The sequence below is a fragment of the Artemia sp. Qi Xiang Cuo genome, chromosome 2, assembly GCF_049724085.1.
Source record: "Artemia sp. Qi Xiang Cuo chromosome 2, ASM4972408v1, whole genome shotgun sequence".
In the NCBI taxonomy this organism is placed as follows: domain Eukaryota; kingdom Metazoa; phylum Arthropoda; class Branchiopoda; order Anostraca; family Artemiidae; genus Artemia; species Artemia sp. Qi Xiang Cuo.
Window position 1 is genome coordinate 48,816,841 of NC_142795.1, and position 21,677 is coordinate 48,838,517.

The 21,677-nt window shown below is 35.2% G+C and overlaps 1 protein-coding gene across 1 annotated transcript in view; it reads left to right on the plus strand.

Annotated features, from left to right (window-relative positions):
- The window catches only part of LOC148955312 (charged multivesicular body protein 2a-like), a 37,395-nt gene extending 17,767 nt beyond the window's left edge, over nucleotides 1-19,628 (plus strand). Inside the window, exons 3-4 of the mRNA XM_089108150.1 lie at nucleotides 8,193-8,327; nucleotides 18,365-19,628. Of these exons, the coding sequence (XP_088964276.1) occupies nucleotides 8,193-8,327; nucleotides 18,365-18,545 (316 nt within the window). The 3' untranslated portion in view covers nucleotides 18,546-19,628. The remainder of the gene's footprint in view (nucleotides 1-8,192; nucleotides 8,328-18,364) is intronic.
- Nucleotides 19,629-21,677: the final 2,049 nt, after the last annotated feature.

Below are 21,677 nucleotides of genomic sequence, written 5' to 3' on the forward strand. Positions count from 1 at the left end.
TATCATAAACTTCATTTATTGGATATTTTTTATATATCCTACATAGTCTAGTGGTTGGGATAGCTGACTCTCACCCAGTTGGCTCGAGTTTGATTCCCGGTATGTGAAATTTTTACTTATGATGATTTCTTAAGGAATATAATCAGAATAATCATGTATATAAGGATTCCTTTTATTACTTCAGTTACTAGGGGCTACAGTTCGTTGCTTAATGTAAAATTTCTTACAAATAAAATGGATTGCCTGTTATTAGCCAGAGTCGAATTGTGCTTGGACTGGCTTATGAAACAGGATTGTGCGTTTTTTGTCAACCTGCGGCTTCTATTTAAATTCTTGTAGAATTTGATGACTTTGCTTGATGTTTTCCTCATCTGTTCCTTACGAGAAGAAAAATCAATCCCTTTGTATCTTTTCAGAATATTGTAAACAGTAACCTTTCCCATATGGTTTTGGCGATACAAATCATCACTTTTGTATTTGTTTCTTTGTTTCTATGAGCCTAATTTGATGTAGTTTTGACTATACTCTTCATTATCTTTGTATTTAATGTTTCTCCGGATTGATGCAGACTTGATAGTATTCAGACGATAAGCCACATCATTTCTGTATTTGATTAAAACACGACGTTTCTTTAGAGCTGCTGCTTTCTTATCCTTCTTATATCGGTTTTTGGCAATCAATTTGAGAACGTCCTTGTTTTTCTCATACTTCTCTTTCCTTTTGCCAGCAAGCTGTTTAGCTCGACTTTCATATCTTTCCTTCTCCTTAAGTTTCTTTTTTCCTAATTATGAAACCATTAGAATAAATAATTTGCAGTTTATAGCTTTTTTGCAGTTTAAATGTTTTTGCAGTTTATAGCTTTATCGATTCTGAACTTAAACTAAAATAGAATAAAAATTGATTTTTTTTTCAATTTGTACGTAACGTCACTCATTACGTCATATATTGTTATTATTGCACAATCAGTGTTAGATCTTACGTCACGTCACTTATTACTTCATATATGGTTATGATTGCTTAAAAAATCAAATATATTTGAAAATATGAAAAGACAAATGCAGTTTTTTTTTTGTAGAAAGTGATTCTATTTTTATTTTTTTTTATTAAAAACGGCACTAGAACTTTTAATTTCTGTTCAGATAAGCCCTCTAGCAAAATTCTATTACCTCTGGGTCGATACGATCATCCCGGGAAAAAAAAAAAGGGCAAATAAACACACATCCGTGATCTTTCTTCTGGCAAAAAATACAAAATTCCACATTTCTGCAGATAGGAGCTTGAAACCTCTACAGTAAGGTTCTCTATGACTTTTAGAGGGTGTTTTTCCTTTTTTTGAAAATACGGTAAATTTTCTCCGGATCGTAACTTTTGATGGATATGAGTAAACTGGATTAAACTTATATATTTAAAATCAGCATAAAAATCCAATTCTTTGGATGTATCTATTGATATTAAAATTCCTTTTTTTATACTTTCGGTTACTATTGAGACGAGTCGCTTTTACTATACAGTTCGTTAACACGAACTGTTTGACTTTATTATAAAAAAACTAAAATAAAATAGCAATTGATTTTTTCAATTTTTACAGCACGTCACTCATTACGTCATATATGGTTATTAGTACACAATCGTTGTTAGATATTACGCCATGTCACTTATTACATCATATGTGGTTATTAGTGGACAATCGGTGTTAGAAGTCAGGCTTGCTTCCAAAAATCAAATATCTTTGAAAAGACTGCAGTATGAAAAGACATCAAAAATGCAATCTTTTTTGTAAAAAGTGATTATATTATTATTTTTTTCTATTTTTTTGATTAAAAAGGCACTAGAACTTCTAATTTCCGTTCGAATGCGCCATGTCGTGACATTCTAGGACCACTGGGTCAATACGATCATCCTTGGGGAAAAGAATAAACAAAGAAATAAACACGCATCCATGATCTTTCTTCTTGCAAAAAATACCTAATTCCACATTTTTGCAGATAGGAGCTTGAAACCACGCTTACTACTCTTTACCTGCAAGTGGAGTAAATGATAATGCACACGAATAAAACTTAGTAATATGTCTGGTAGTCTTGTAGTTTTTCAAACTTTGATAATGTTTTGGGTTCATCACAACTAGAATGCTCATATGTTCATGATAATATTGACTAGTGACCTAGATCACTTTCATTTACTGCTGATTTGAAACTTAGCCACTGCAATATGCCCCTCTTGGGGATTCTAAATCCTTTAACCATAGTAATTTAAAAAGAGCCAATATTGCTTTGTATTCGTCGATTTATTCATATTACTAAGTTTTATTCGTGTGCTATATCATTTACTCCACTTGTAGGTAAAGAGTAGTAAGCGTGATCTTGATAGTTAGTTACGCTTTTCATCCTGTGTTCTTACCTGAGTTCCTTCTTTCCTGTGTCTGATGTGTTCGCTCCTCTTTTTTAGTTTTGATAACGTCTATCAGTGGTATACTAGTTGTTGGTTGTTGTCATGAAAAGCTTAGTTGAGAGTTCAGTTACGGTGTTTGTTAGTTCTCTGGCCTCTTGCTATTACACATAGGAAAAAGCCTAAGGCTTTTTCGTGACTTGATCAAACAGTTCGTGGTAACGAACTGTATAGTAAGAGCGAATCGTATCAATAATAACCGAAACTCTAAAAAATGGAATTTTTATATCAGTAGATACATGAGAAGAATTGGATTTTTATGCTGATTACAAATGTTTAAATTTCACCAAGTTTAGTCTTACTGGTTAATAGAAAGTTACAAGCCTCAGAAAATTTGCCCCATTTTAGAAGAGAGGAGAAAACACCCCTTAAAAGTCATATAATCTTAATGAAAATCACACCATCAGTTTCAGCGTATCAGAAAACCTTACTGTAGAGGTTTCAAGCTCCTATCAGAAAAAATGTGGAATTTGGTATTTTTTGCAAGAAGAAAGATCGTGGATGCGTGTTTATTTGTTTGTTTTTTCTTTTCCCCAGGGGTGATCGTATTTACCCAGTGGTTCTAGAATGCCACAAGAGTGCTCATTTGAACGGAAATTAAAAGTTCTAGTGCTTTTTTTATAATAAAAAAAAAATTAAAGTAGAATCACTTTTTTACAAAAAAAACTGCATTTTTGATGTCTTTTGATGCTGCAGTCTTTTCAAAGATATTTTATTTTTGGAAGGTAGCCTGACTTCTAACACCGATTGTCCACTAATAACCACATATGATGTAATAAGTGACACGGCGTAATATCTAACAACGATTGTGTACTAATAACCATATATGACGTAATGAGTGACGTGCTGCAAAAATTGAAAAAATCGATTGCTATTTTATTTTAGTTTTTTTATAATAAAGTCAAACAGTTCGTGGTAACGAACTGTATAGGAGGAGCGACTCGTCTCAATATTAACCGAAAGTCTAAAAAAAGGAATTTTAATATCAATAGATACATCCAAAGAATTGGATTTTTATGCTTATTTTAAATATATAAGTTTCATCCAGTTTACTCATTGTGAATTGAAAACTAAAATAAAATAAAAATTGATTTTTTCAATTTCTAAGTAACGTCACTCATTACATCATATATAGTTATTAGTACACAATCGATGTTAGATATTACGTCACGTCATTTATTACTATGGTTTTGATTGCTTAAAAAATCAAATATCTTTGAAAAGACTTCTGTATAAAAAGACATCAAAATGCAGTTTTTTTTTGTAAAAAGTGATTCTATCTTTAAATATTTTTGTTTTTTGATTAAGAGACGCACTAGAACTTTTAATTTCTGTTCAAATAAGCCCTCTCGCAAAATCTAGGACCTCTGGGTTGATACAATTACCTCTGGTAAAAAAAAAACAAAGGCAAACAAATAAACACGCATCCGTGATCTTTCTTCTGGCAAAAATATAAAATTCCACATTTTTGCAGATAGGAGCTTGAAACCTCAACAGGAAGGTTCTCTGATACGCTGTATCTGACGGTGTGATTTTCATTAAGATTCTATGATTTTTAGGGGATGTTTTTCCCTTTTTTTGAAATTCTGCCGAATTTTTTCAGGGTCGTAACTTTTGATGGGTAAAAGTAAACTTGATGAAACTTATATATTTAAAATCAGCCTAAAAATTCAATTCTTTTGTTTTACCTATTGACATTAAAATTCCGTTTTTAGAGTTTCCGTTATTATTGAGACGAGTCGCTCTTACTATACAGTTCGTTACCACCAACTATTTGATCAGCATAAAAATACAATTCTTTTGATGTATCTATTGATATTAAAATTCCGTTTTTTAGAGTTTCGGTTACTATTGAGACGAGTCGATCCTACTATACAGTTGGTTACCACGAACTGTTTGATGATTACAAGCAGGAAAAAGCCTACGGCTTTTTAGCCATAACCCACTATAGAGGTTTCAAGCTCCTATCTGCAAAAACGTAGAATTTTGTTTTTTTTGTCAGAAGAAAAATCACGGATGCGTGTTTATTTGTTTTTTCTTTTTACCAGGAGTTTACATTAAAGAATGAACCGTAGTCCTTAGTGACTGAAGTGTTATAAGGAACCAGTATATAGATGATGATGCAACACACCCTTATCTTTAGATAAGATAGTACAACACAAGTATATTTTAATTATTTCCTTAAGAAATCATAATGGGTAAAAATTTCCCATACCGGGAATTGAACTCGTGCGAACTGGGTGAGAGCCAGTTATCCTAAACACTAGACCATATAGGATATATTAAAATAAATGATTAATGAAGTTTATGTTAAAGAACAAACTATATCCAATAGTAACTAAATCCGGGTTTCAGCGGTAGCTAGCAACCCATATCCGGGTTGCAGCGGTAGCTAGCAGTCTATTGTATTTCTTAATATTGGACGTGATCGTCTCTTACTAGGTTTGTAGCTACCACTGCATCCCGCATAAGCGTGTGTAATATTGCATACACTTATTACATCATATGTGGTTACAGCGTACGATTCTGACGTCATTCATCAAGCTTGTACTTAAAAAAGCAATTTTTTCGTAAAAATATTTTTTTATTTATTTCTTAAGAAATCATCATTAAAAATTTTCTCCAACAAGGAATCGTACCCTAGTCACCCGCGTGACAAGCAGACATGCTTACTATTGTACTATAGGAGACTTATGAAAGACAAGTTACATATAAAACATGATAATAAATTCGATAACACACTAACAAAATAGTAAAGAACAAACTATGGAATATATTGGGTTTAGTTTGATGCATTATTCTTTGAAGTTCGTCTCTTACTATTCCAAATAAGAAAAAGCCATAAGCTTTTTCCTGTTTTTACACTGAAAGATTACACAAAGGACCGATATAGTTCATCATAAATGGTGTTTGTCAATCAAACAGTTCGTGGTAACGAACTATAGAGTATGAGCGACTCGTCTCAATAGTAGCAAAAATTTTAAAAAACAGAATTTTAATATCAATAGATACATTAAAAGAATCAGATTTTTATGCTGATTTAAAATATATAAGTTTCATCAAGTTTACTCATATCCATCAAAAGTTACGAGTTTGAGAAAATTTGCCCTATTTTCAAAAAAAAGGGAAGAGACCCCCAAAAAGTTATAGAATCTTAATAAAAATCACACCGTCAGATTCATCGTATCAGAGAGCTTTACTGTAAAGGTTTCAAGCTCCTATCGGCAAAAATGTGGAATTTTGTATTTTTTGCCAGAAGAAAGATGATGGATGCGTGTTTATTTGCCCTTTTTTTCTTTTTCCCAGGGGTGATAGTATCGACCCTGAGGTCCTAGAATATTGAGAGAGGACTAATTTGAACAGAAATTGAAAGTTCTAGTGCCTTTTTTAATCAGAAAACAAAAAAAAATTAAAAATAGAATCACGTTTTACAAAAAACTGCATTTTAGATGTCTTTTCATATTTTCAAATATATTTGATTTTTTAAGCAATCATAACCCTATATGACGTAATAAATGACGTGACGTAAGATCTAACACCGATTGTATACTAATAATCATATATGACGTAATGAGTGGCGTTACGTAAAAATTGAAAAATTTGCCTTATTTTCAAAAAAGGGGAAAACACCCTTTAAAAGTCATAGAATCTTAATGAAAATCACACCATCAGATACAGCTTATCATCTTACTGTGGAGGTTTCAAGCTCCTATCTGCAAAAATGTGAAATTTTATATTTTTTGCCAGAAGGAAGATCACGGATGCGTGTTTATTTGCCCTTTTTTTTTTACCAGGGGCGATCGTATCGACCCAGAGGTCCTAGAATTTTGTGAGAGGGCTTATTTGAACAGAAATTAAAAGTTCTTGTGCCTTTTTTAATAAAAAAACAAAATAAAAATAGAATTACTTTTTACACAAAAAACTGCATTTTAGATGTCTTTACATATTTTCAAAGATATTTGATTTTTTTTCTAGTAAAGAACGAACCCTAGGGAATCAGGCAGCAGAATTACTCAAATATGACATCATATCCCAGTAAAGCCACTTTTCAAAAGATGTGTGTTGTATTATCTTGTCAAGAGATACATTTGTTACATCGTCATATATATGAAGATGCAGTTGTTATAAAAAATTACATTTATTTTAGTAATGTGTTTTTAATACTTACTAAAGGCACTAGGTATAACAATTTGGTTTCAAATGGGCCTTTAAACAGCTCTCTATGATCTTCCAGGGCCCTGCTACTAGTGAAGGGAGAAAAAGGGACACATTAGCAAAAAGTATTTTTCCTTGTTGTTTAAGGTGTGGCTATAAGTTTCCTTACACCGAATGTTAAGGATGTTGGGGGTTTGTCATCTCCGAAGACCTAATTTCCAGAACTTTCAACTACGTTGAACAAAATGGCTATCTCAAAATTATGATTGGATGTGTTTGAGGAAATGGTGGTGTGAGAGGGAGATAAGTTGCCCTCCAATCATTTTCGACTATTAAATAAGGTACTAGCCCTTTCAATTTCCAATCGAATGAGCCCTTTTTGAAGTTTCTACGACAACGTTTTCTATAAAAACCTTACATTCCCCCAGGGCATAACTTACAACCCTTGCCCTGAGGGCTGTGAGGGGGTTGTCATAATCAAAGACCTAATTCCCAGAACTTTTAACTACGTTGAACAAAATGGTTATATCATAATTTTTATTGGATGTGTTTGCGGAAATAATGGGCGTGAGAGGGGAGTTAGTTGCCTTCCAATCACTTTCGATTTTTGAAAAGGGCACTAGCCCTTTTAATTTCCAATCGAAAGAGCCCTTTTTGAAGTTTCTACGACGACGCTTTCTATAAAAACTTTATATGCCCCCAGAGCATAACTTACAACCCTTGCCCTGAGGGCTTTGGGTGGAGTGTCATCCTCAAAGACATTTCCAGACCTTTCAACTACGTTGAACAAAGTTTTGATCGGATGTGTTTGAGGAAATGGTGGGCGTTAGAGGGGGGTTAGTTGCCCTGCAGTCACTTTCGACTATTAAAAAGGGCACTAGCCTTTTCAGTTTCCAATCGAATGAACCCTTTTTGAAGTTTCTACGACAACGTTTTCGATACGCAGTGCCCTGGTCTAAAAAAAATAATAATACATTGTGCCAACATAGTTCTTTACTTAGGCAGCGCTATTGCGCTGTCTGTGATTTCAGGAGGCATCTACTTATTTCATGGAGACTCGCTGCAATTATTGATAAGGTCTTTTGATAGTAGGTCCATACCCAGAAAGAGATTTTCACATTTTGGTGACGACATAATACTGCTAGAAAGAACACTAGTGGACAACCAGTGGTGGAATAGTTTGGTGGTTCATTGATGCTTTCAACAATATCTTGCACCGCAAATTCAAAGAATAACTTTGAATGTACAAAACTGTAAAAAAACAAAACAGAACAAAACCAAAAGTGAGGGGGGGACATTTCCATAGTTCACCCCACCCCTTCCATCACTTCCAGAAAATGATTTGAATCTCTCTCAAAATAGAATTTCGTATGTGTAACTAGTTATCAAATATTGGATATCTATGCCGAAATAGCAGGCAGATTCTTTACAGTGCTTAATTGGTAATATTTTATGCTTTTCATTTCCGAGCGTAGCGCTGTATGTCTCACTTTTCTAGTACATTTTTGTATAACAACTTTGTCTATTAATTCTCTTTGTATGAACTTATAATTAAAGAAAAAGAGCTTTGGCACAAATGTTCGATATTTCAGGCAGTTGAGACTCCCAGAGATTCAGAAGATTATGATGGAGTTTGAAAAACAGACTGAAATAATGGACATGAAAGAAGAAATGATGGGTGATGCTGTTGATGAAGCGATTGGCGAAGAAGAAGATGAAGAAGAAAGGTACAGTCTTAAGCTATGATCAAATTAAAAAAAAAAAAACTTTTTCCAGATGGAAGGACAATGTGACGGTAACCTAAAACTAACAGAAGTCATCCTACATTTGATGCGAGCTGTATCACTCAACCATCACACTGTAATATAAATTTCAAAATTTTATTCATTATATTAATTTTCAAGCGTGTATCTTCTTTTAACATACCATGGACGAGGGGATAACCGGGTTGAAGACAATATATTAATAAAACGTTTAACATAAAAGTCTTATGTATAAAAAATATGTTGCGTAATTAGAATTATTTTAAATTTTTATTGTTTGGAAGAAGGATCGTCCCTTCCTTAAATCGGTGTTTGAATATGCTTTGCTCTCTGCCGTTTTGTCAAATTAAGTTTTTTTTTTATATACATATAAAAAGTGCTCTGAGCTTATAACTGTGCTCTGAGCTTATAAGTAGCAGGTGTTGAAAGTAGGCTCTTAGTATGTTAAGCGTATTAAGGTACAATTTACCCGTTCTTTAAAACACAAACGTATATAAATATGCTTACAAATTAAACCCATCTCACATTTCTTTTTTAATTTGGGGTTTAGTCCAATGTTTAATATATCCTAGCCTTAATATACAAATAAATCAAATCTTTATAATTGGATATGCAAATTGGGTCCATCTTCCCCCCTCCCTCTCTGCTGCCAAATTGTTCTTAGAAAGATAGACAGGCTGTATCTTTTTAAAAACCAGAATCACGCCAAGATTTTCAATCTCAGTTCAAGAACAAGCCAAGTCCAAGTCACAGACGGACCGTTTCCAAGAGCTAGCATACTCCTAAGTCTTTGCAAAATGACCTAAATCCTGGTTCAGTGCATACACGGTTGAGGTCCTAGCCGCGGAATTTTGTGACGTGGCCCAAAAACGGACGAAGCCTGAATCAATATAAACCCAAGCTAAGTCCAAGTAGTGAACTAATTCTGTGTATAAACGAGCTATGTCCTGTCTCGGTGCAAAAATGAGTACTGACTCTGTGCAAAAAGAGTGAAGTTGAAGCTGTGGACTAACTTAGTGAAAGAACTTAAGGTCTGGCTTACTGTGAACGCAAGATAAATTTTGACTAATACAATAACGAGTAAAATCCTTAATCAATAGGAAACAAGCTAAAACCAAGCTGCGGACTGAATCGGTGCAGAACAGAGCAAGTTTTGACTCGAGAGAAAAATGAGTTAACTCCTGACTTGGTGCAAAACGGAGCGAAGCCCAATCTGCAGACTGACAGTGCAATAAAGAGCTAACGCCTGACTCACTGCGGAACAAGATAAGTCATGACTCTGTGCTAAAAAGTTCGGAGCCAAAATATGTTATAGTGTAAAAACAAGCATTAATCGGTGAAAAAAGATCTGAATTTAACCCTCAGAGTGGCTCCTTGCAAAAACGAGCTAAGTTCGGGCTCTGTGAAAAAACGACCTACCATAGCTATGATCTGAATGTTTAAATGCTACACAGGCCTAACTGGTTGCAAAAAGCAAAATTCGGGTGTTCTCGTTGCAAAGTCAAAGCCGTCGAATTTCGGTGAAATGGCAAAAACAAACTAAGTCATGACTCAGTGTAAAAACAAGCTGATTCGGTTCGAAAACGGGCTAATTTCTAACTCATTGCAAAAAACGAAAACCTTGCAAAAGCAAGCTAAACTCTGATGTAAGCCAAAATCATCTAAGCCTACTACTGGTGCAAGTTCTGATTAGGGCTCAGAACTTGTCCAAGCTCTGTGATTCCGTTGACCCTTATTGAAAACGATTACGATCGTGAACTAAAACGATCCTGATAGCAAAACACAAGCTAAGTCCAAGTTGCGCATTTACTCACTTAGCATCCGAAAGGTATACCTTCTTTGAACGTAGCTTAAAGTAATAATTATAGAATTATAGAATAATAATAAATAAAGAACGTATCTTTGTAATAATTGCGTTTTTTTATTACCGTAATTTAGAAACTAGTTTTACTGAAGATGGAGGGGCTGTCCCCTTCTCAACGCCTCGCTCTTTACGCTGAAGTTTTTTATTGTTTAAAAAAAAATAAGAGTTGTAAGAAAGTCAAACTTTAGCGTAAAGAGCGAGGCGTTGAGGAGGGGACAGCCCCTTTCATATACGGAATAATTTCTGTTCGTTTTAAGTTTTAACGTCGTTCCTTAATTTCAGTTAAAAAAAAACTGTTTTTTTTTTTATTTAATTTTTGAACGTTTTTGATTTAATGCAGGTTTTGATGTTGGCTCACCGTACGTGAATAATTAAAACATAATTTGCATATTAATTTCACTCTTATTTGGTTAAACGACTTCCTCGAGAGTTGTTTAATTTTATTTACGAACGATTTTATTAGTAATAAATATACGTAACTTTCGAATTAACTTACGTAACGAACTTCTATATTCATATATTTTTAACACGTATATTAGGGGGTTCACCCCCTAGTCAATAACTCGCTTTTTACGCTAAAGTTCATTTTGTTCTTACAATTCTTTAAAACCGACCCCTTAATCACAAAGGCCGTTAGTTATAATAAAAATCTCTTATGAGAGTACTAAAAAATCTTTGGCTTAAAGAGCGAGGTATTGACTAGGGGGTGAACCCAATCATACACGTAATATTTTCTGTTCGTTTTAAGTTTTGATGTTACTCCGCATTTTCAGTTGGAAAACTTGTTTTTTTGTATTTAATTTCTGATCTTTTTTTAAATAATGCTGGGAAATCCGGCGCCCCTTTCATAGCAATTTCCCTTCCCCCATGAAAACGTCCTTCTTGGAAAGATCTTCCCACATATTCCCCTACCCACCCACCCCCCCTACTACCAGAAAATACCAGAAAAAACGTCTGTATACTTCCTAATAACCAATACTATATGTTAACATTGGGTAAAGTTCATAACCTTCAGCCCTCCCCCCCCCGGGAACTTCGGGGGATTAAGCCATCCTAAAGGACATAGTTATCATATTTTCAACCATGTTGAACAAAATGGCTATCTCAAAATTTTGATCAGGTGACTTTGGGAAAAAATTGAGCGTGGAAGGGGGCCTAGTTGCCCTCCATTTTTTTTGGTCACTTCAAAAGGGCACAAGAACTTTTAATTTCCGTTCCAATGAGTCCTCACACGATATTCTAGGACCACTGGATCGATACGATCACCCCTGGAAAAAAACAAAAACAAATAAACACGCATCCGTGATCTTCCTTCTGGCAAAAAATACAAAGTTCCACATTTTTGCAGATAGGTGCTTCAAACCTCTACAGTAGGGTTCTCTGATACGCTGAATATGATGGTGTGATTTTCATTGAGGTTATATAATTTTTAAGGGGTCTTTCCCCTTTTTTTCGAAAATCAGCCAAACTTTCTCAGGCAATCAGCCAAACTTTCGTGTAACTTTTGATGGGTTGGACTAAACTTGATGAAAGTTATATATTTGAATTCAGCGTTGAAATCTGATTCTTTTGATGTATCTATTGGTACCAAAAACCCGTTTTCTAGAGTTTCGGTTACCATTGAGCCGGATCGCTCCTTACTTACAGTTCGTTACCACGAACTGTTTGATAATCGAACATGCTATATTTCAGCAAAAAGTACTTTTGGTGTTGAGATATTAAAAACTTTTTTTTCGAAAAGAGCATCCTTAAAAAAAAAGTGTTTTGTATAATCATAGGTATGAGTTTAGTATCTGAACTAAAAAGAACTAACGTCTGAACCTAATCGGATTTTCTTTTGTAACGTACTGTGTTAGATTGCGCAATTAACTTGCGGATTTAATTGTGAGGGATTGGTCACTTCATACAAAGTGAGTTGTTGTTTATCATATCATAGTGAATAATTTAGCTCCATAACTGAATATTAATTGGTTATTACCATCAGCAAACCTCCTTGGATATTTTGTGCCAGTGATTAATCTACTTAACATTGAATATATTGATGTTATTGCTGATTACAAATTGTCATATTTACTTTTGGTCAAGTAACCTTGAATTAAGACTGATTAACAGTTCGTGAATCTGCAGTGTCTCGTCGGAATAAATGTCGGGAAAAAAGCAGCCCCTAAAGCTACCACCCGAGAAGGATATTCCCACTGAAACCCTTGGCCAGGCACCATTCAAACCTACTTCCAAAACTCTTCCTAGACCCCCCCCCGCCCCCAACTACGCGGTCCAAAACAGTTAGCCACTTGTCAGGCATTCAGGCCTTAGCCGCAACTAACTAATGAAAGAGGTGAGACGCTTGGCAAAAAGAGGGAAAAGGATGAAACTCGTTCGCCAGTGATAGTGCAACTCCTTCCTTCAAGTGTCCCAGAAGCTAGTACTACCGATTACCTCAATTATTATACTGTCTCAATCAAGAAAACCAATGGCCAACCCTTTTCAAAAGATCGAATAATGCAAATTAGGAAAGCTTGTCTTTCTGATCGTCAAGGTAAATTTTGAACTTGTTTTCAAGCAGGACAAGTCTATTGATATTTACTTTACGTCTTCTCAGGTGGCAGACCATGTCCTGTCAAAATCCAAAGAAATAATTCTTGATGGCTAGAAAATTTTGGCCACAAAAAAAGATGTGGAAAAGTTCCACAAGTATGTTCTGTATGGTGTTGATACCAGTGTAAAAGTGGAGGAAATACAAACTGAACTAATAGATTCTTCAGGCCTTCTCATCAATCCTTCAACTGCAATAAGGTTAAGTTTTAACAAAGGAGTCCTTCACCCAAGCCGTTCAATCTTCATTTCCTGCAAAGTTGAGCTAAACAGCGAAATACTCTTGTACGGTATATCCCTTTTCTACAAGATTTATAAGCCTAAACCCCTACAATGCTCCACTTTGTCTGGCCCATTGCCACAGCAAACGGTCCACATCTGTCTTGCCTTAAGTGTGGGGAAACAGGCCAAGCAATTAGTGAATGCCCTGAGTCAGACCCTTTCTGAAGAAATTGTAACCGCAAGGGACACACAGCCTTCCAAAAACAATCTTCCCTGGCTCACCAAATGCGAGTCGTAATTCTTAGAACATCTGATAAAATGAACCTACCCTACTCAGTTGTAGCTGCAAGAACCACTCGGCAACCCACACCCCAGTAGAAGCTAAGCAACAGTTGCTGTAGAAGAAGCAGACAGTATCATTTCCAAAAAAGGCAAACAGTGTTCATGCTCAAGGTTCTAGTCAGTCCCCCCCATTCCCTACCTAGGTTTACTTCAACATCCTGTCCTCCAAAAGATTCATCTGAAAGTAGCCAAGAATAGCAAAGGCTGGCAACTTATCTCACAGTCAGTCACTTAATCGAGGTTAGTAATAAACCTGAGGAAACCAAAAATATTCTCAAGAAGAAAGCTATCACTAAACTCCTAGGTGATGACATCTTAAAAACAGCTATAGCTCAACTATCTTCCATCAAAAAGGACATAGATTCCACATCGAAGCTAGTTAAGCCTGTAGACTCAGCTGCAAAGCAAATTAATACAGGCTCTGACAATGCCACAACCCCCAAGACGGTATTCGGTGCCACTGCCCTAGTCAAAGGCGAGGAATATTGGAAAAAAAACTGCAAACTTTCCATCCCAGTCCAAAATTAGTACCAATGATATTTCGTCGGTTGAAGAAGAATTCCAATATTTAAATCAAGGAAATGATGAAACTCAGACCACAATGGATATTTAAATGTGTATTATGCAAGATTTTACGTTTCTCACGAATTTATCACTGTGCAATAATATTGTTTTTAACTATTACGATGACCAAAATAATTTGCCCACCAACCCCTTAATTAGCCCCGATAGCCCCTTAACCCAAATGAACTGTGAATATCTCGACACTTATAATTTTGTGAAAAATGTGAAACCTAAGCTAATGGAAGACACCAAACTTAATGTAATTTGCTTTAGCATCAGAAGCGTACGGGATAAGTGGGCTAATTTTAAAGATTTAATTTTAATTAATGGTTACTGCCCTTTCGACGTAATTGGAATAACGGAGACGTGGCTTTCAGAAATTAATGATATTAATAAATTCTCCCTCCCTGGCTTTCAAGCTATTCATACTGAAAACAAATTAACCAAGTCCTCTGGTGGCATTTCTCTTTACATCCGGTCAAGTCTAAAATTCACCCGGCTATTAGACTGTGAATCTCGCAACCTATAAATAATAGATGCATTTATTAAATAATCGTAGACATAAGTGTTGACGAGAATTCTTTTATTTTTTCATTGTTTTATAAACCACCCTCATCTCCGACACATTTCTTTTGTAATCTGTTTGATGATTTTTCGAGTTTTATTAATTTACCATAAAAGAAGGCAATAGTTTTTGGGGACTTCAATTGTAATTTAGTAAATTTTAGCAATAATAATGATTGTGATACCTTCTTTGAAACATTTACCTCAAGTGGTCTTCTTCACACAATCCTTTTTCCTGCTAGAGTTGATCCTATGAGGTCTACAGCAACTGTAATTGATAATATTTTTGTATCCACTTCCCTGGGAAACCACCTGTCCTTCAAATAATATTCTCTGACCTGTCAGACCACTTTCCAATCTATCTCTCCCTACCCTCCCTACCAACTACTCAACCCTCTAGAACTAATACCCTTACGTCTAATAGAATGTATGATACTGTGAGTATGAACCGGTTCACGGATCGTTTGAGATCCTTTTGACTTGTCCAAGGTTTTGGATTGTCCGGAAGTTAATTCAGCCACAAATGGTTTTACACAGGGACCGAGTGATCTTATCAGTTCAACCTTTCCAGTTCCTAAATCAAACCGAAAAACTACCCATATACGCCCCTGGATGTCCAATAGCCTGATAATCTCTTCATGCCGTAAAAATGACCTATATAAGTTAGCTTGCAAAACCAGTAGCGTTATTGACCTTCCTAATTATAAAAATACAAAAACTTGTATACCAAACTCGTCCGGGAAGCAAAAAAAAATTATTATTCAAAAATCTCTCACTACAAAGGGAACTTGCAAAAAATTTGATCCACAATAAATGAAATTCTTTAAAAAAAATGGAATTCAAAATTTATACCTATTAACCTTAAGGACATGAGTGGCAGATTAATTAACCCAATTTCAGTACCGAATGCTTTTAATAATTATTTCACTAATATTCCAAAAGCTAACTCCTGTTCCCCCTCTCAGTCAGTACACCCTAGCAAGAATCCCAGATCCATGTTTTTCTCTCCAACTGATAGTAAAGAGGTGCTTCAAGTTATCGAATCTCTCTCTATTAGTAGCACACCTGACTTCCAAAATAATATTCTCTTTCCTGTCAGACCACTTTCCAATCTATCTCTCCCTACCCTCCCTACCAACTACTCAACCCTCTAGAACTAATACCCTTACGTCTAATAGAATATATGACTGTGAGAATATACTGTGAGTATGAACCGGTTCACGGATCGTTTGAGATCCTTTTGACTTGTCCAAGGTTTTGGATTGTCCGGAAGTTAATTCAGCCACACATGGTTTTACACAGGGACTGAATGATCTTATCAGTTCAACCTTTCCAGTCCGTAAATCAAACTGAAAAACTACCCATATACGCCCCTGGATGTCCAATAGCCTGATAATCTCTTCATGCCGTAAAAATGACCTATATAAGTTAGCTTGCAAAACCAGTAGCGTTATTGACCGAACTAATTATAAAAATACAAAAACTTGTATACCAAACTCGTCCGGGAAGGAAATAAAAATTATTATTCAAAAATCTCTCACTACAAAGGGAACTTGCAAAAAATTTGATCCACAATACATGAAATTCTTTAAAAAAAAATGGAATTCAAGATTTATACCTATTAACCTTAAGGACATGAGCGGCAGATTAATTAACCCAATTTCAGTACCGAATGCTTTTAATAATTATTTCACTAATATTCCAAAAGCTAGCTCCTGTTCCCCCTCTCAGTCACTACACCCTAGCAAGAATCCCAGATCCATGTTTTTCTCTCCAACTGATAGTAAAGAGGTGCTTCAAGTTATCGAATCTCTCTCTATTAGTAGCACACCTGACTTCTTTGGCATAAGTAATAAGCTTCTTAGGACCGTATCTTCCTATGTTTATGAACCCATTGTGCATCTAGCAAACCTGTCTATGACCAATAGAGTCTTCCGAGAAATATTTAAATCAGCGATTGTTATCCCGATTTATAAAAAGGGTGATCTGTCGGAGATAAGTAATTATCGTCCAATCCCACTTCTCCCAGGTATATCTAAAGTGCTCGAGAGAATTATATTCCAACGTCTTTCTCCCTGTTTATTTGGGATTCATCCTTCAGATTCGTTGTTTTCTCCTCATCAATGTCGCTTCCGTTCTAAATTTTCAACTGCTCATGCACTAATCGACACTACACAATTTACACGTTCCCAACTTGTCCTTAAAAATGCTGTATTTGGCTTATTTCTGGATTTTTCTAAGGCCTTTGACGGGGTTGATCACAGTGTTTTATTAAGTAAACTCGACAACTTAGGGATTCGTGGAGTTCCTTTCTTATGGTTCGTGTCTTATCTCTCTGGTAGAGTACAGAGTGTGAGTCTGGGCGGGGTGACTTCGTATCCCCTATCTGTTCGGAGGGGCGTCTCACAGGGCTCTGTTCTTGGTCCAATACTTTTTCTCCTTTATATTAATGATTTGGTTACGGACCTGGGTCCATCAGTGCACTCGGTACTTTTTGCTGACGATAGCAACTTTTTCATAACCGGTCCTAATAATTTACCATCCGTCGTCACCTCTACTCAAATCCTTCTGAATAGAGTACAGGAGTGGTGTCTCGTTAACTGCATGACCATTAACAGCAAGAAAAGTCAGGTTGTACTATTTTAAACCCCTTACAAAAAAAAGAAGAAAAAAAAAGCACTTGACCTCAAATATTTCACCATCTCCTCCCACAGGTCGAAGTTGCCAAGTTTCTTGGTGTCCACAGAGATTCCTCCCTATCATTTGCAACACATGTTTCCTACATCAGAGCCATAATCTTGCGACAGGTAAGTATGATTAATCGTGTGAATTATTTTCTTCCTCCCGATATCCATATCACCCTTTACTACTCTTTTATTTACCCATATATCTCATACTGCGGATGTGTTTGTGGCAACACTTGTCCTTCAGTTACCAATAAATCAAAATCTGCCCAAAATCGTGCCGTCAAAGCAGTTTTTTGGCTGCACTGACTATATCCCACGAGAGGACTTGTACTCCGATTTTGGTACTATCCCCTTTGAACCAATCATCAAAAATTAAATTTATCCCTTGCATACTCCGCTTGCCATAAAAATCTTCCTCCCTAATTATTATCTTATTTTAATAGTAATAATTCTGAAGGCCTCTGTATGCGTTCATCCAACCGTTCCTTAATTGTCCCGAAGTGTGTCTCTAGTTCCGCCCAACGATCCCCCATTTTTAAATCTATACTTCAATGGAATATAATACTCTCCAGTGTCGAGCTATCCACAATTTTTCGCACGCTGTATAACAATGTTACTAAACTTTGATATTATAATTATCTAGATTTTAATCAATTTGCTTTAATTACCCGTGTTTTCTCTTTCTTTTTTTTCTCTCTTCTTCATTTTCAATTTTTTTTTGTTATGGTCCTCAACATGTTCGCTTCCAGGATCTTTATTATTATTGGTGTTATGTTTTATTTTTATTTTAATAAATTGAATTGAATAAAGGCGTAAAATTAACTTTTTTTAAGACCACAAGACAGAAATACCTTTATAAATGACCTACGCATATGTTGATTTAAAAACATTAATTTTTAAAATAGAACAGAAAATCAAAAGACTCTGTCAATGATATGATGGAATAAAACATATCTATATTCAAGGTTGTTCAAGTTCATAGCCTGGGGGCCCTAAGAGCTTCAGTTGATTAGAAGACCAAAATTATGCAGCTTTATAATCGTAATTCTAGACTGACTTCTTGGCAGTTTTCTGGAAGTCCATTGGACAGATATTGGTTAGAGTTCTCCCCTCTGTAGAGGGACGCTTGCAACTATTTTAACGACGGAAATCACATTTATTTTTAGCGACCAAATTGTATCACAAGTTTTGGACGAACTGGGTTTACAGCTGAATGAACAACTTGGAGGATTGCCTGAAGCTGTAGGAGCGACAGCAACTCCGAGCTCTTCGAGAGTGGCACAAACTGACACAGCAAGTATTGATGCAACATTGGAAGAGCGGCTCGCCAATCTAAGAAGGGATTAAATGCGTTGTTACGAAAATTAATAATTCTGTTTGTTTTTCATTTTGGCCCTTTATTGAAAGTGAATCTTTACAAGCCAAGTTATTTTTGCCTTCCATTTTGAGTGATAAGATTTTATTTGGATTGTCAACCTTTTGTTTTTCAATGATTACTATAAACATTTTATTGCTAGAAATGAAATTCACTTAGAACCGGGAAAAGTCCTTAGTCAGTCTATCTTGACTTCTTTTATATTCCAATAGAAAATGTATTTTCGCAAATTTCAATTCTTGTCGAAGCTTGAGGCATATTTTGAACTAAGTACATATTCGTGACAATTTTATTTAAGTTCCACTTTATATCTCTATTTTAGTTGGGAGTTTTTTTTTCATCTCGTTTTGTTTTATATTCTATAATATATCGAAATTAAAACAAAAGAAGTTGTCTTGATGAATGTAAATGACGGAAATTTTCTACTTGCATACAATTAAATTTAGTAAATTTTATCTTCTTGGTTTTAAATCTTCAAGTTTAGTGAATCCTACAAGGGACTAACAAATCCTTAGGTTGACTACTGTCAGAAAATAAGCTGTTTATTTATAAGAAAATAAGCGATTTTTTTTTCTTTGCTTGTTATGTTTTATCTTGAATGTGTTTTAGTATGTTTTATATGAAGGTGTTCAAATTAGATCCTTAAAAGTTATTGTTAATTCTCTTTAAAATCTGTCTGGTCGTTTCCGGACATTCATTCTTGTTTTTATATAATTTTCTTATCATCTTAGACAGTTGAGCCCACATAGTGCTCTGGTAATCAAACCTAACGAAAAAGAAGAAGAAAGGAACTTCAAAGTTGGGATAATAGGTTTGTTTTCTATCCTGTAATATGGATGGAAAGCAAGAAGAGCTGATTTTTGAGGATGGTAAAAAGGAGTAGTGTGTAGTTTTTTTTCGCTCTAAGGCACGTTCGTCACTTCTATCATTACGTGCTCCAGTGAATGTAATTAATTTGTCCTTGGATTAGCTCTTATCTTGTATGATGATAAAGTCGAATTTTCCAATGTCAAAATACGCTCTATGATTATGCCTTTTGGAATTAAAATAGTGTAATTTGTGTTGTTTAAAATCAATGCGTGTCCAGAACTTGCAATTATTTCCGTAATTTGGTCTTCTATATACAGTCTTCATCACTGAAACCAATTCTCGTAGTTAAAATCATGGTATTTAGTTCAGTTTTACATTTGTTTTGATTTTCTTTTAAAAGACTGATTTTATGTTAGTTTTTCTGGTTCTTTCTACCCCAGCTTTCCTATGAGGACAACTTCCATTATTTGTGTTCTCAATCCTATGAATACCTCTTTGTCCGTTATACTTCTGCATTTGTTCGTAATGTCGAGGCATTTCACTTTTAACATTGATAATTTGTTGATCTTGTCTCTTCACGCTTTTATATGGTTTCTGTGTGAAACGTCATTGCGTTTTAGCGAAGAAATGGAAAGCCTACAACACTTCAGTAAGTAAGATTACCGCAAGCTGTAAAGTGCACGAAGATATCATGTCTTTTGTAGGCTAATTGCAATTTATTATATGGAACGCACTTAAGATCTAGATAGACGTAGTGTTTTCCAAGCTAAAAAAGACCATATTCATGAATTACTTATTAGTTCACTTGATATGCTACTTGATGGTTTGACCAAATATTCTTTGTGGAGCGTCCATGTTTTAGAAACCTGAAATAGTCTGCAAAGAGTGCGCTGTCTTTTCTGTGAAAAAGCCTGCCCATCACTTGCACGTATACGCTCTTAAAACGCTGGAAGAACAGTTGGATATGAAATTGGAGAGTTTAAATTTGGCAATGGGGAAGATTATTTTAAGAAAATAGTTTGAGAAGCTGTAGAAGAGTAGTAGAGAGGAAAGGTAGAAACGTAGCCACTAATATTAGCAAACACCCTCTAAATTTGATAGGAGAGAGAAGGGATTTGTACAAGAAGTTTCTGAGCGAAAGATCTTATGGGGACAAAGAGAAAGTAAGGGAAGTAGGGAAGACATTGAAGTGTGAATTAAGGAAGTGTCATACGGAGGCCATAGATACAATTGCCGAACATCTGGAAGATGAAGCCAGAGAGCATAATAATAGAAGCCTAAGATACTGTATTGACATGTTAAGAAGTTGAAAGGAGGTAGTCAATTTTGGCTTACTAAAGGTAATGATAGAAATAGGGTCTCAATTAGTCATAAAGAAAGTGTTAAAGAAAGACGATCAAAATATTTTGAGAACGTGTTAAACCATGGTAAAGTTAAAGGAAATGACACAAAAAGGAGTGAATTTGCTTTGACAAATCGAAAGTGAAGTAAGATTTATTTTGCGAGGGGTTTCAGAGAGTACTAAAAGGTGTAAAAAATAATGAGCCATCGGATGCTGATAGCATGGTAAATCGGTTTTTGAAATATGGTGATCGCGAAGTAAGCGATAAATTACTGAATATCATGAATATAACTTTGAAAAAGGGAAGTGCTTAGTTATTCCAGGAAAACTTTAATTAAACCTTGTTAAAAGAAAGGTGATAAAAGGGAGTGTAGTAATTACAAACACATAAGCTTGATTTCTGTAGGAAGCAAATTACTTACACGATGATACTTCCTAGACTAAGAGATGCTGCAGATAAGGTTTTAAGAGAAGACCAGGATGGTTTTAGGTAGGGGACGGGACGCATCGACCCAATTTCCACTCTTAGAGAGAGAGATTAATAATTAAGAAGTATCTGTATCATCAGATCCCTTCACTCCTCAGTTTTATAGTTTATGAACCGGCATTTGATAAAGCTAATAAAAAAGCCTTAATGAAGGTCCTATCCTTGCATAATGTATTATATAAATACACTAAAGTGATTAGTACTATGTACAACAATAACACTGATGCGGTCAAGGCAGGAAGTGGGGTTGGTAGTTAGTTCGGTGTGGAATCAGAGGTTAAGCAAGACTGTGTCCTATCCTCGTTAACATAGATTTGACTTCGAAATTATGAATTTAGTTCATATTTGGAGGAGGCAGACGTATATAATAGGGCTTAATATCGAAATATAACTCTTTTAGAGCCGATCTTTGTCATTTTTGACGCTGCGCGATTGCAGAAGGTTGGATACTTGGTATTAACTCAT